Source organism: Enoplosus armatus, chromosome 2 (assembly GCF_043641665.1).
Source record: "Enoplosus armatus isolate fEnoArm2 chromosome 2, fEnoArm2.hap1, whole genome shotgun sequence".
NCBI classification, from domain to species: Eukaryota; Metazoa; Chordata; class Actinopteri; order Centrarchiformes; family Enoplosidae; genus Enoplosus; species Enoplosus armatus.
The window spans coordinates 17,443,860-17,459,250 of record NC_092181.1 but is presented as its reverse complement, the minus strand read 5'-3'; the positions used below and the strand labels follow the sequence as shown (position 1 = coordinate 17,459,250).

At 40.6% G+C, this 15,391-nt stretch overlaps 2 protein-coding genes and 1 non-coding gene across 3 annotated transcripts; 1 reads left to right on the top strand and 2 right to left on the bottom strand.

The window, feature by feature from the left end:
* Positions 1-291: 291 nt before the first annotated feature.
* Positions 292-3,175, bottom strand: LOC139290729 (perilipin-2-like). Its single transcript, XM_070912584.1, has 6 exons — positions 3,155-3,175; positions 2,580-2,784; positions 1,983-2,065; positions 1,600-1,861; positions 1,356-1,492; positions 292-597 (listed from the first exon to the last, which is right to left on the bottom strand). The coding sequence occupies exons 1-6, from the start codon at positions 3,173-3,175 to the stop codon at positions 292-294; spliced, it is 1,014 nt and encodes a 337-aa protein (XP_070768685.1).
* A 1,774-nt stretch (positions 3,176-4,949) lies between these two features.
* Positions 4,950-5,031, bottom strand: trnas-cga (transfer RNA serine (anticodon CGA)). Its single transcript has one exon. It is a non-coding gene; the product is annotated as a tRNA-Ser (tRNA).
* Positions 5,032-6,579: 1,548 nt separating this feature from the next.
* Positions 6,580-15,125, top strand: LOC139298681 (WD40 repeat-containing protein SMU1-like). The gene is made up of 12 exons (XM_070921391.1): positions 6,580-6,605; positions 7,922-8,132; positions 8,222-8,374; positions 8,458-8,568; positions 10,315-10,437; positions 11,046-11,165; positions 11,588-11,704; positions 11,899-12,026; positions 13,439-13,565; positions 13,688-13,849; positions 14,652-14,804; positions 15,027-15,125. Exons 1-12 carry the CDS (start codon positions 6,580-6,582, stop codon positions 15,123-15,125), a joined length of 1,530 nt encoding a protein of 509 aa, XP_070777492.1.
* Positions 15,126-15,391: the final 266 nt, after the last annotated feature.

The window sequence follows — 15,391 nt, the reverse complement described above, 5'->3', positions numbered from 1 at the left end:
CTTGTTAAATAAGTGGGTATTTCAACCTACAAAATGACTGCGTAATTGCAAGGAAAAGCCTGTATGTTGAGCTTCTTCACTCAACCATTGAGACTGAGTTATCATGAGAGGTCCTTTAATTGTTCTGTAGCAACAACATGAATAACTGCTAATGCTACAGACTATTTCCCCAGTTGACAGCTGACACTCAAAGTTCATGAACATTAAACTTTTATTTATATTGTTTTCAGTTGCAGCCCCTGAGAGATTTGTCGGACATAAATTCAGCAAACAAATCAAGTAACGGTTTTATCAACGACTAACGCATCCTTTAACATTACACCCGTGGTCAAACACAGACATCTTGGTCGTCTTCCTCTTTCGGCAGGTAGCTGTAGCTTGTGGGTGAACCTGGACCACGTCTTTTTGAGTTGAGGTCTCAGCGGCATTGAGACAACGTTTATCTTTATCAGGCTGGCGTTGGGATGGCGGGCAGCTTAAGTAGTACATCTGTGAGATTAAGAGGAACAGAGACACAAGCTGATGCTGCACGTACTGAGGCAGCTCCTCGATGCTCCAGGCCAAGGTCAGCCAGCTGGTCTGAAGGTTCTCCATGACCTGTTAAGTGAAGGACAATGGTACTATAGTATATAAGTATATAATAAAGATTATTCTAATACTTGTATTTTCTAATACTTCTTACTAGTTACATGCTTATGTTACTGTCACATTGCCATAAGGAAAAACATTTCACACAACTTCTTAAGAACTGCACCAAAAACACATTGTGAGTGCAAAGAAAATATACTATAAATATACTATAATACTAACAATAAACTTGATTCTTGTGAGTTAACCATGTTATTTCCTAGATACAACTCCATTATGTAGTCAGTATCATTTTGAATGATTTGATGTAGTTTGCAATAACAATGCATGCTCACATACTGTACTGCTTGACTCAACCGCCCTTCTCCTTCTTGTTAAAAAGGAATAGTTAATAGACATTTTGGAAAATGCTTATTCACTTTGTTGGAGTTACATGAGAAGATCGCAACCAATGGAAACTCCAGGAAGGAGAAACACGTTACATGGCTTTATTTCCTATTAACTCACTCAAAAGTCAAGTATCAACTGCACCCGGCCAAGAAACCCCTTGTAAAATCACAACTAGTTGTTTTTGTGTGATAAACAAACGAGCTATAATATGTTAATTTGTGAGCCAGTACGCAGATGTTTCTCAGTGCTTGTCTTTATGCTAAGCTAATCTGCTGTAGCTTCATATTCAATGGACCAATATTAGAGAAGCAAGAAGGCAAATAAGCGTATTCCCCCAATGTGTGGAACACTTCCTTTAAACTGTACTCGCAGCACACCTGAACAGATTGCATCTTGGACCCGACCATGTGGTAGGTCCTCCTGCACAGCTTGGCAGCCAGCGAAACCAGTCGCACAGGGTAACTTCTCCCGAGTGTGGCCGCCTCAAAACTCTCCAACAAGTGAGCTTCTTCTGCTGTGAAATCAGCCAGAAGATATTTTGAGTGACAGACCAAAGGCAAGCGATCGGTTTTGAATGCGACTTCTGGCCGTTTCACATCAGTAACCTGAGTTACTGTGTACCTTTATCTTCTTCAGTGGGAAGAAGCACTCGGTCCATCAGAGCCTCTGACATGATCAGAGCAGAGTCCAGTCCCACACTGGCCATGCTGATGGTTCTCTCCACAAGAGACTGGTCAGCCTGGTCATCAGCCTGGTCATCAACCTGCTGTATCCTGCCCATCAGCCATGTGACCATGTGCTGCACGCAGTCCACAGTTCCATTAGCTGCAATGTTCACCACATCCTGGATCTCGTGCATCTTGTTCTTGGCAGAGGCAACAATCTGTGTGAAACAAGGACAAAACCAGGAGAGGTGGTCGTAGGTTCTTGTGCTGTCTGGGGAGAATAGTGCAATTAATTTTATGGGGCTCATTAAGATTTGAAAGAGGAAAAGAAAAGGTTACCTGCTCTGTGGGTGTGTGAAGCACCGGGAACGCAGTCTCCAGCCAGTCAAGACTTTTACATGCAACATCATTTGCAATGGAAACTGTGGAGGCATTAGTGAAACGTTTCCTCTTTTCTACAATAAATGGCAGTCTTCATTTAGCAGAGACATTGACATTTAAATGATGACTTGCTGGTGATGGGGTTGTGTGACATCCCATCATTTATTATTTGAGTTTTCACTCAATAAGTTATTTATCAAAAATGATAAAACACCTCTTCAGCGCTTTGTTTTATTGCTACTGCTCACAGATTTTGGGAAGCTTGCCATGTGATCGAGCCCCAATAAACCTTTTATGTACATTAGAGCTGAAACAATTATAATTGGCGTATTTCCTGAAGGAGAAATACCAAATATTTGCTGGTCAAAATCTTTTATATGATACTAAGTTTTTATTAATTTCTGACATTTTATAAACTTTTTTTTTTTAATTAACAGATTAATCAATAATAAAAAATAATCTAGTAAATTCACTAGCAGTCACCTTTAATCCATGGCTCACATCCACATCACAAATATAAGCACAGCCTGACGTGTTAGCCCTGACAGTACTCACTCTGGGGCCCCAGTTTAACAATGACAGGTGAAACCCTGTCACAGGCCACCGTGCCTACAGCTGTCACACTGCTCTCCAGCAGCTCACACACAGACCTCAGGTTGGGGTGGCTGCATTTAGTGTCAATGTACAAGACCGACAGCTTGGTACAAGCTGAGCGAAGCACTGGCATCTTGGCCAGTCTGGAAGCTGCAGTCTGTACCTTCTGCAAGACAACATCGGAGACAAAAAGAAAAGCTTAAGCCCAGATACAGTCCTTGTGCTTTACAGTCAAATATCATTTTTTTTTTTTTAAAAAGTATGTGTGAAACTGTATATATTTTGTCGTTTTGGTCATTCCCAATAAAAAAAAAGTCTTCCCAAAGTTGCCGAAATAAAGTGTTGTCAAAATGGGAGCCCCCAGTCCCAAAGACATAATTTAGGGGACATTTAATTGCTAAATTTGGGAACCTGCCATCTAACAACCTATTTAGTAAAACATTCAAACAGACGACACTAAAATCAGATGAGCAGGTGTTGATGCCGTGTGAGCAGACGACAGGTAAAGACGGTTAATCTACCCCCATTGTACTCACCTGGTTGTTGTTCATCGGCATTGTCTCGTACACTTTGACAGAGCAAAAATAAATAGGCATTAATATTAGTGAACGTTTTAAATGTATGAAACTTGTAGAATATGTCGGCTGAAGTGAATAAAATACAAACGCTCACCCTGCAAAGTGCTGCTTCATAGGAGAACTGTCGCTCTCTCAGCGTGGTCGCGTAGTCAATTAGCGCTCACCTGTGCTGCCCAGAAGCTCTCTGGCTGTTCTCGCGATATGTCAACTATGACGCGATGATAAAAGAAAATATTTCAGTCAGTCCAGTCAAAGCACTTATCTTCTTTTGTTGTCTGTCTTCTGTAGTAGGCTACCTAACAAGGCAGGCTACTCCTTTCATTTATTATTATTTTATTTAATCATCATCATCATGAACAGTTAGCCGATGTCAGGAAGTTCAGGCGCTATTCAGCTTTCCACATATATTCTGTAATTATCTGCTGACAAATTTAAAACGTTTGGCTTACCAGCTGTACACTGAGAAAAAGATTTAATTGGATTTAATTAATTGTGTGAGATCAGTTGAACACTATTTTCCCTGTAATTAGCAATAAATTGAATTGTTCTTTCCAGGAAACAGCCTAATTATGTTATGTATTATGTTAAAGAAGTCTTTCCAATTATTTATGTACTAATGTCAGTATAATTATAATTATGTATTCTCATATTCATTTCCCTGTAGTCAGTAACAAATGACACAGTTCTTTCCAGGAAACTGCCTAATTATTTGAAATGTATTATTTTTTTAAACAAATTTTATGTACTTATGTCAGAATTAATTATGTTGACATTACTCTGTAATGATGTAAGTATGCAGGGGCATGCAGTATTATTATTCATTATTAATTCTCCCCTTATTGTGGACAATGAGCAACGCTTTTTTTTGTTATTTTGTTATTTAGATATAGATTTAGACCAGTGTTCATAAGGGAATTGCTGCTGGAAATGAAAGATGAAGATGAACGCAGACATCTTGGTTGTCTTCCTCTCAACGTTTATCTTGATCAGGCTGGCGTTGGGATGGCGGGCAGCTTAAATTGTAAATCTGGGAGAAGAACACAGACACAAGCTGATGCTACACGTACTGAGGCAGCTCCTGGATGCTCCAGGCCAAGGTCAGCCAGCTGGTCTGAAGGTCCTGAACCAGACCTGAAGACCTGGACAAATTCTCCATGACCTGTTAAGTGAAGGACAATGGTACTATGAGCCAAACTTTGATTTATCAAAGTTGAATACAAGTATATGATAATCAAGACAATTCTAGTTACATGCTTATGTTACTTTCACATTAAACTTGTGGAAAGGTTACATTACCTTAAGGAAAAACATGACATAGCTTTATGTCCTAGAAATATTTAAGAGAAAATGTCACATAGCTTCATAAGAACTTCACCAAAAACACATTGAGAAGAAAATATGCTAATAATTGAGTCTTGTGAGTTCAGTCTTGCAATTGTTGTGTGTAACAACCATGTTATTTCCATTATGTAGTCAGCATCATTTTGAATAATTTGATGCTGTGCACTGACTTAAGACTCTCTAGATTGTGCTAGCAATTAATTGGCTTTAATTAATTAGACATCAGTTGAACGCCATTATTTTCCTATAATTAGTAGGAAAGTACATAGTTGTTTGGCTGATTATTTCAAATAAGTTTGTCAGAATTCGTTATGTCTTCCTACACATATCTGTGATGGTGCACCCCTTCATTCAGTTGTCCATTGGATTATTAAATATTAGTAATTCTCCCCTTATTGATCACAATGATCAACGCTGTGAGCAGGATTTGAACCTACGCGGGGAAACCCCATTGGATTTCGAGTCCAACGCCTTAACCACTCGGCCATCACAGCACGACCAGGGTTCTTAATTCGTACATTTAAGGAATAAATCATTTCTGACCAGTGTTCATAAGGGATTTGCTTCGGGGAATGAAAGATGACGATGTCAAGTCCCACAAACCGAAGTCGACTAGGGAGGCATGTTGCTCTCTCTTTGATAATAGCCATGGCTTTCAGGAACAAATCGATAGTTTCTTACATCAAACAACACTCCAAATTACACCTGATATCTGCAGCACACCACAGAGAGGAAGCCCGCGGTTTTGCTCCAGACTTTTGAGAAATGAGGGGTCAACTAAGTCTTCCTTTAGGGGCATTGCTGCTGCTGCTGCTGCTGCTGGTACCACTGGTCTGTGAGCACAGCTGTGAACATCTGCAGGAAGTGTGTCCACGAATAATAACTGACAGCACACGACACCAGGATGGCTATAAATAATAATAATAATAATAATAAAAGATAACGCTGCAGGTAACTAATGCCACTTCATCAAACAGCCACAGATGGAAACCATCTCCTGCCCGAGTCAAAGCAAGACATATCACAGCTGTTCCATGGGACAAAGTATTGATTATCAAACCGTCTTGCCGCATCATAACTAATATGGACTTGTTACTTGTGTAAAATGTGGGAAAGTATCTACCATGTAGATTGAAAGTTAAATAGAGCATTGCATTACGGTGTAGGCTAGTTTTTAATCGCCTAAAGTGTATTAATCTGTTTTTGTACGCTTGATTTGTTTTCGACGCAGGTTTGACAATAAGGCCTTTGCAGGGCTGATCTGTGGTTTCTCTGCTGCTCTGCAGGATTGACGCAACAGAACAGTAATGGAACCTCCGTCGCGGATTAACGAGGCCCCTGTTTACCAACAGGTTTATATTTGCTGGCGTGCGTCTATAAGCAGAGGCAGGCAGGTTAAATAAACACTCTCACTGAAGTGGCAAACATCGGAGCTGATTAACACTCGCAGCCCACTACAGCATCGTACCCGCGATATGTAATTACAGGGAGACAGTGATGGCTGGTAATCACCATGTAAGGGGGTGATTAAGTTAACTCAAGGCAAAGATGCTCATAGAGACGCACCCAGCTCTGTATCTGCATATTGATGAGCACGGAGCTGATTTTCCGTTAGAGGACGTTAAGAGCGATGTCTCGGCTCCTGCACAATGGTGCCTGCAGGCGAGCACGCTCTGAGCCACGGGGTTCTGTCAGTGGTGCTGATGCTGCTGTTGTCGTGGCAGCCGTGCGTCTCCTGCACACAACGTGCCCAGAAAATGCTTCTTCTATATATCGGTATGCGTCAGGGAGGAGGAGGAGGAGGGGGGGGGGGGGGGGGGGTATAGCTCCAAGACTTTGTGTGGCAGCGGCAGTCATAGGGTTCGGGACTGCTGTCCGCCGCAAAAAAAAAAAAAAAAAGAAAAAAGACAGACACAAGAGAAGCACGTGTAATGGGTTGTCCTCAGCAGACGACTTTCACGTGGCTCTAGCGAGCGCCGAGCCCGAGCTGAGACGCCACACCGTCTCAGTCCGGCGCTGCAACAGCAGGAGACAACATCAGCATGGCTGCGGAGATGGAGCCCTCGGAGTGAGTCCACTTTCCCTTTGGGTTTTTTGAATGACGACTTGTCATGATCAGTGATGATTACAGGAATAATGGCACCTGTGTGACCAAAGAAAAGAAAACAGTGTTTCTGAAATAGGAGACAGGTGCGTGGTTCTGTTATGGATACCCAGTTGTACATTACGCATTAAGCTGGAAGGTCTGCTGTTACTGGCATCACTGATATTCATTTGGGGAATAATGATTTTTATTATCGGCTACTTTCTGAAAGTTCCTTCTTACAATAAAATGTGATATTATTTCTTAGGATATGACGTGTGCCTAAACGTTTAATCTAAAGAAATTTACTGTGAAACCACAGCCTATATCTGCCTTTTTCTACGACACTGTTATTTATTACCTGCGTACGGTTTGTGCACCCATGTGGCGTTTGTTTAATCGGTTGTGGAACCTCCCATCCAATCACTGATACGCTTTCACTATTAATATGCTGCTTATTGTGGTCAGTTTGCTGTTGCACATATGACCAGGTCGCTTTGAGCCATTTAATCTGATGTCCTTGCTTGATTGTAGTGTCTGTTTCCTCCACATGTGCCTGTTGATCTAATTGGCTCTCCAACGATGTGCTGTGCTTTGTTATCGGTTCGTTATTTAGTCTTCTTGTGGGGAAATGCGGGGATGGAGTACACACTGTTGCCAAATTGATTGATCTCATTGGTTTCTTATGGTGGGGGGTTAAATGGGAGAAAAAAAGCTGGCGTAGAGCATCAGTGGGTGATGTTAATCCAGTCACCAGGCAATGCCACTGGTCCATGTCTCTGCACAACAGTGCACATGAAAGACCATAAAACTTCCTGCAGGGTGACGCTGATGGAGTCACAACAGAGGGGGAGATGGGATGTGAAAATTACCAGCAGATGGCCCTGAAGTGGGACAAAAGTCCACAGGAAGCAGGATCCCTGCTCTTGTCACGTTGATCATGTTGCACATCTTTTATTTTGACAGTCGTGCAAGACGATCTATGGCCGCATGTGTGATAGCATTTGAAAATAAAACAGTGTTTCAGTGTCCAGAGTGTGACATGCTGGCACCGCATTAAGATCTGTACCACGAACCAATACGGAATCTCTTCCACAGAGAAATGTTGTCGGTGTTGTTTGTGTATGACCAAATCCTGAACTCAGACTTTAACTGGCAATTAAACTCGAAACAATCCTAATGCTCGTTTGATTTCACCCCTCACACTCAAAAGGTTACTTTACAGACCTACCAGACCTGCAGGCTTTGTAGGTCGGATTATCAGTCAGCATGTGGTTGTAACATCGACCTTTCTTGTCTAGTGTGATCCGCCTGATAATGCAGTACCTCAAGGAGAACAACCTCTACCGAACACTGACCACCTTACAGGAGGAAACCACCGTCTCACTCAACACAGTGGAAAGCATCGACAGCTTCATAGCAGATATAAAGAGCGGCCACTGGGACTCCGTCCTGCTGGCCATCGAGTCCCTCAAGTTGCCTGACAACACACTTATCGACCTTTATGAGCAGGTGAGCTTCGCATTCATCAGCTAATACTCTACTTAGCCTGACTTTTTGAATGAGCAGCAGCATCTAGTGAACACTGATGTCTTTAACAGGTTGTAATGGAGCTCATTGAAATGAGGGAGGTGGGAGCGGCTCGCTCACTCCTCAGACAAACTGACCCCATGATCATGTTGAAGCAGACGCAGTCGGAGAGGTACATCCATTTGGAGAACCTGCTAACAAGCTCCTACTTTGACCCTCGTGAGGTAAGACAAGAGAGGGTTTTGCTTTTAAACAACTGAATCAGTTAAGTGCTTCATAAAGTAACGTCTTCTCCCTCTCACTGCAGGCGTACCCGAAAGGCAGCAGCAAGGAGAAGCGGCGCAGAGCAATAGCCGAGGCGCTGGTGAGGGAGGTCAGCGTGGTGCCTCCTTCTCGCCTCATGGGGCTCTTGGAGCAAGTCGGCGTGAGTATACTGATCAATATCCCTCTCAGTACTCACTCTAATTATATGACAAGGGAAGCCACTCAATCAATGTCCATAGCACTCTATGATAGTGAATCAAAGACACCAAACTATCTCACTGCTGTCATGTATGTCCACCTTGATTAGAGGTTCTTAAAGGCCATGAAAACACATTTTTGTTTTCCAGTTAGCTTCTCATTATAAGTGATGATGTCCTATATGAACCCATGCTACTCCTGCCTGTTAGAACAGTTTTGGTTAAGTAACAGGAAAGTTTTTCTATATTTTCAATTTTGTCTGAGCTCCTCTCACTGGTTTAAGTGGGCGGGGCTCAGTTAGGAAAAGGTGATGTCACATACTTCTGGGTACCAATCAGAATTTAGCAAACAAAATGTGATGTGACACTTGAAGTTGTTTGCTTATGTTGCCAGATCACTAATAAGTGTGTTTAAATCCACCTGTTATTTTTTAAATTTTGCACATAAGGAAACCGCAGTGGAAATGCCAGAAAAGTCAAAATATATCACATTTTTACGCTTGGCTGAGGTGGAAAAGTTGATGCATCAATAAAAACAAAACGCCGTCAATCATGATTTACATGAGGCATGTGACTTAAACGTCCACTGAAGAGACGAAAAATAGAGGCAGACAAAAATATCAGATCTGTGTGGAGCGATGAGCAGACTCTACATGGAAATGTCATATTTCCTTCCACATCGTTTTCGTTCATTTGAGGTTTGACGCACTTTAATTTGCATTTTCTTTTGCTGATTTTCTGGGAGTTCAGTTAAAATCTGCACTAAATTTGCATGGAAACTCACACCCACACAGTAGTTTTTGAGTCATGAATTTTTAATGTTACAGAGAAATACTTAAGAATTGAAACCAAGTTTTCAGGAGCTTTAAAATTTTAGTGACTGCGGCTTCAATGGATGAAGCAGCACATTAGAAAAAAAAACTGCAGTCATGGAATGAGTACAAAACCATCCATTTTATTTTTATTAAATATATTTTTAATTTGTATTAATAGTATATTATATATTATATTATTATTAGTATATATATTCATATTAATTATTTGTTATATAGGTCCTTTGGGTAGGACAAAGTGAGAGAGGCTCATTTTATTGTGCAGCTGATGGTCCGCCATGCATTTTAAATCCTCAGTTATATTCTTAACATTGAGGTGAAACAGCAATATTTTAACACTAAGCTTGTGACTGTGAAACCTTGCAGTGATTCCAAAAACCTCCAAAAGAAATACATCCCACCGATTGTTTTGCTATTTTTTGGTATTTGGTATACAAAGAGAGTTTTACATTTTTCCCAGGGGAAGGTTGTTGGTGACGCTGCCTTGTTTATGCAGGTGCCAAAGAAATATACTAATACTAAAAAGTATAAATGATATACCTATGTTGATAGTGTCTTGGCTGTAGTATACAGATATTATTGTACAAAAAAAAAGCTGCCATTCAAATTGCTTAAGTAAAAGTATATTTCCCAAGGATTTATGACTTAATCTCATTAATCCTCTTCTCTTTGTTGTGGGAGCTGTTGCAGGAGCACAGCATCCCCGTTCACAATATGTTTTTACACTGCATTAAAAAGAACAACCAATTTGAACATTGAAGTTGGCATTTCTTAGTATTCTTTATTTTGTTGAGATCTTGACATTACTGGAGTAAAACCACAACCACTTTGTGTTTTCTGCTGACTGTTCCTCATCACTGTTCCATGCAGACTATGAGACTAGAGCAGTCGCCGGGTCATCTCTCCCCCGACGCGACCATCGACACGTCTGGCAACAAGGAGAGACAAGTGGAGAAAGAAAGCTTTCCAACCCAGCTGTACCGCCACATCAAGGTAGACCACCAAATGTTCTGAATAACACAGAATTACAAATGTTACTATATTATATATAGTAATATATATATAATAGTATATAATACTTCACTCTATAAAACAGTGTTCAGGACTCTCTCTCTCTTTGTGCATTTAAAGTTTGGTTTGGTAATTGTGAGAATTGGGGCAAAAATGACATGTTTGTAGTTGTAAACTGTTTCTTACAGTAACCAAGACTTTCCTCTTTTTATTGATGAGACATTTCCAAAAGTAGACTGCATCTCCTTCTTCATTAACCTCACAATATATTTGGCAAACACACACGTACACAAAACTAATTGCTTTACTCACCTGAAGGCACTTGCCTTAGTCTCTGGCTGTGCTTTCATCACCTGCGTCCAGATGGAGCTGCCTGAGTTGCTTCTCCTTGCTTTTCTCTGCCCAAGGTTACAAGTGAGAATGGTCAGCCCACACAACTTTAGACTGCAGCATGGTGGAAAACTTAAAAGGCTCCCCGAGGTTATGTTTTATTTCTCAGTGCGTCTGGATCACAGGCAGCAAAAGATAAAGCTGGAAGATAAAGCAATGATAATGAGGTGTGTGCTGTGTGTCGTCTTTTTAACCTGCAGTTTGGACGGCGGTCACATGTGGAGTGTGCCCGTTTCTCTCCTGATGGCAAGTACTTAATCACTGGATCGGTGGACGGGTTCATTGAGGTCTGGAACTTTAACACAGGGAAAATTAGTAAGGTAAATATGTTTAATATCATGACACATGAAAATCCCGAGACTTCTTATATTCTTTCTATTTCTAATTTATTGTTTTTAATTTACTTTAGTTAGGTTTGGAAATTAATTCCCGTTTATGTATTTTAACTGGATATTGTCCATACTATTTTTCAGCGTGTTGTCTTAAGTCTGTTTATGTTGTTTGTATTTATTGTTGTAACAATGTTTTAATGCTGACCTCTTGCCTGAAAAGAGATTTTAATCTTAACAAGACTTAAAAAACGGATTAATAGCAAGTATTTATGAGGAAATATGGAAATCTCTTATACTTCCATTTATTTGTTTGTCTGTGTTTTTCTGTTCTCTGTGTGCACGTGTATGCATGTATGTGTGTGTGTGTGTGTGTGTGTGTGTGTGTGTGTGTGTTTGCATGGACGAATTAGGATTTAAAGTATCAGGCCCAAGATAGCTTCATGATGATGGATGATGCTGTGCTGTGTATGTGCTTCAGTCAGGACACAGATCTACTGGCAACTGGAGCTCAGAATGGCAAGATAAAGGTTGGATCTTATAATACTGTCTTACAATACTCTTGATTTTGTGTATTTGTCAACATAAGTGAACAATCATTGGTGTCCTCATTTAATAATAAGTCTTGTCATCACTGCATGTACAATGTCAAAATATTGAAAAATGTAGTCGTAGTCTCATTACATCCTCTCTCCCAAAAATGTGTGTGTGTTGTTTGCGGAAGGTGTGGAAGATCCAGAGTGGCTTGTGCCTGCGCAGGTTTGAGCATGCCCACAACAAAGGTGTGACCTGTCTGAGCTTCTCCAAAGACAGCAACCAGATCCTCAGTGCCTCCTTTAACCAGACCATCAGGTGGGTCCGTGTGCGGTGAACACAGTGCATGTACCGAATACAGTAAATTACATCTGAGTTTTTAAAAGTGAAGTAAACTGAATGATGAACAAATGATGAATAGTTTCAAAAGAGAAAAACACTGTGGGAGTCTTGTTGAGGCAAAACTGTGGGAGGAAGTGAGAGCTCTCACTGACCTCAGACATGATTCACAAAACTTTCAAAGGCGCACACATGAATGTGAGTTCACCGGGAAGGCAGCAAGCTCTTTTTACATACCACAGAGGATTAGCAAAATGTTGCCACAACAGACCAAATAAATGATAACCGAAGTGGCAAATAACAACAAGGATTCCTCTTTTAATTTCCCTCTCAAAAACTGAATTGTTATATTTATTCATAAGCCAGTTTACGTGTTCTGCCCATGAATAATGAATGAATCTTTTTTTTTTTTTTTTTTTACCAAAACTGACTATTGCCATCTAGTTATAAACTCTTATCAATATGATACATTTATTGGAATTTCATTATATATTTGTTGAAGTTTTATTTTTGGTATAATTCTTGGAAGATTTTTTAGTTAAAATCCATTGGTTAATTAGGGACATTTAGGGTGACAGTTTTGCTGTGAATGGACATATAATTAAAGTCAGTTAAAAAAGAATAGGATTTTTATTGGTAGAAAAGGAACCTGAGCTGTCTTATCAAATTGACAGAATAACTCTGCTATTTATTTAGGCATCGGTTACTAAATTTTTTCTTTTTCTTCTTTGTCCAGTTAAACAGTAGTTACAGTTACAGTTGAAGTGAACTAAATTGCTCTTTGAAAAGCTCCATAATTCCATGCAGATATCAGACTTCAGCAGTTGATGCCTCATATCACATGTTGTTGCCTGAGTCGTGCACCTGAATGTAAATAAGCTCGGGCAAGAATGTCTGTCTTTCACTTCCTCTCTCTCTCTCTCGCACACACAAAAACACACACTGAATCCCCTTAATAGCTGAGGAGTTGAATTTCTATTTCTGACTCCTGGGGGGGTGTGAGCTGAGCCTCTGCTGTGTTGGAAGCACATGTGCTGTGTGGGTGTAGCTGAGAGACCATGTGCTCAGGCACAAAGCTGCAACGTGTTCCTCCCTTTGCAATTCCACGAGTCTGAATTGTTTACATACGCTAAAATCATCCTCCCAGAGACGGAGTGAATCAGTGAGCATTAGGCGTTTTGTCATGGTTTGGCTAAGCTGCACCCAGTCACTCCACGGGAGCTAAAAATAACACATCGGCTGCTCAGCAACACGTTTTGTCTGCTCTCAAAAAATATCCCCTCTTGAGTTGAATAAACATGGATTTGTTAATGAATCAGAGCTGTAGTTTTATTTGATTCAGTATTTTTTGAAATTTCTGTTTGTCAATTTCTCAACAATGTCATTTTCAGAATCCATGAACTGAGGTCAGGCAAAACACTAAAGGAGTTAAATGGCCATTCGTCGTTTGTAAATGATGCATCTTTCACTCAAGATGGATTACACATCATCAGTGCCTCATCTGATGGCACAGTTAAGGTACGATGAGATCTGACTATAATTCATTTCTGTGCTGAATCAGTATTATTGTGTAGCTGGGAAAGTGCTGTAATATAATGACATTTGTCACTCAGTGGATTTATTTTATGTGCGTATTATAGATTTGGAATACAAAATCCAGTGAATGCATCCACACTTTCAAATCTCTGTCCCGGACATCAGATCTCCCCGTCAACAATGTGATTCCTCTTCCCCAAAATCCAGAGCACTTTGTGATTTGTAACCACTCCAACACAGTGGTCGTCATGAACATGCACGGTCAGGTGAGAGCTCATAATCATGATCTATTCACCATCAATGTTCAAAATTTAAGGAAAAACAGGTACTTTAATATTTCCGATACTAGACGTCTGTCATATTAATTATACTTATAAATATTATTCTTTATTCATTGTTAAAACAAAAAACAAAGTTAAGAGTCTGCAGCCGCTACGACAGCTACTTTGGCACAGTGATGCTTTTTAGATAATTGCTAACCTCAGCACGCTAACAAGCTCACAACATCAGTGCTAACATGCTGTTGTTTTGGAGGTATACATTAACATGTTGATCCTCTTAGTTTAGTGTGTTAGCATGCTAACTTTTGCTAATTAACGTTAAACTCATATTACAGCTGAGGCTGATGGGAATGTCTTTCGTTTTGCAGATATTTGGTCATAAAGTATCGGACAAATTCAAATTTTGACCTGATCATGGTGCTAGAAGAAAAGTTGATATCTGTACAAAATGTCATGGCAGTATATTCAATAGTTGTCGAAACATTTCACGCGAAATCTATATTCTATAATCCAATAATGATGTAGTGTGTAGTAATGTGGCGCTAGAGAAAATGTTAAGGGTTCACCAAAGTCTCTGGGATTTATCTTCTGGGGACCATGATTGTCTAAACAACCTTAAATGGCAATTTATCCAAAAGCTGTTGAGCTATTTCAAGCTGGACCAAAGTGGTGGATCAAATGACTGACCGACCGTTAGTTGCCATCTCTAGAGCCACGCCGCTAGCATGGCTAATAAAAAGCGAAAGCACTTTGAAAACTTCCTGAACATCTTCCTCTTCCTCCTCAGACTGTGAAGACCTTCAGCTCAGAGAGAAAGGAAGGAGCCGACTTTGTGTGTTGCACCCTGTCACCCCGCGGGGAGTGGATTTACTGTGTGGGAGAGGACTTAGTGCTGTACTGCTTCAACTATACGACGGGAAGGCTGCAGAAAACGCTGACCGTAAGCTCTGCTGCTAATATTCACTCATTATCAAAGTCTGCGAGAGGAGGCAGCTCATCCACACTCATGGGCTGCCAGTGTTTATTATCTGTTTGTTTTTTTTGCCTCATTGATCCTCTGACTGTGTCACTGCTGCTGTGCAGCAATCCTACTAATAAGGAAACAGTAAGGCTGATGGGAAATGGAGAGCGTGTGGTGATCTGTGTTCCTCTGCACCCACAGGTTCATGAGAAAGATGTAATTGGCATCGCTCACCACCCACATGAGAATCTGATTGCCACATACAGCGAGGACGGCCTCCTACGGCTATGGAAACCTTAAACTGTCGCCTGCATGGTAATATGGAGGACCCAGAGAGCCTTACACGTGGTTATAAAGCAATTCATTCATTGGATTTATGAAATACTTTACAAATTGATACATTAATCCATCAGTAAATAATAAACCAGTTCATTTTATTGAGAGAACGCCACAAGGTCCATTAAGTGGGTGTTCTGGAGCTTTAGGTCATATCACATGATCTTCGACAGCAGATATAGTTTTTCCTGAGCACTTTAAGGACTTCTTGTAAATGTTGGCTCATATGC

Coding starts and splice junctions, on each gene's coding strand:
- LOC139290729 (XM_070912584.1), bottom strand. CDS start 3,175: ATGCCGATGAACAACAACCAG. Junction 2,785..3,154: donor TGCCGATGAACAACAACCAG/GTGAGTACAATG, acceptor GTTGTCTTGCAG/AAGGTACAGACTGCAGCTTC. Junction 598..1,355: donor CCAAGATGCAATCTGTTCAG/GTGTGCTGCGAG, acceptor TTCACTTAACAG/GTCATGGAGAACCTTCAGAC.
- LOC139298681 (XM_070921391.1), top strand. CDS start 6,580: ATGGCTGCGGAGATGGAGCCCTCGGA. Junction 10,438..11,045: donor AGCTGTACCGCCACATCAAG/GTAGACCACCAA, acceptor TTTAACCTGCAG/TTTGGACGGCGGTCACATGT. Junction 11,705..11,898: donor CTCAGAATGGCAAGATAAAG/GTTGGATCTTAT, acceptor TGTTTGCGGAAG/GTGTGGAAGATCCAGAGTGG.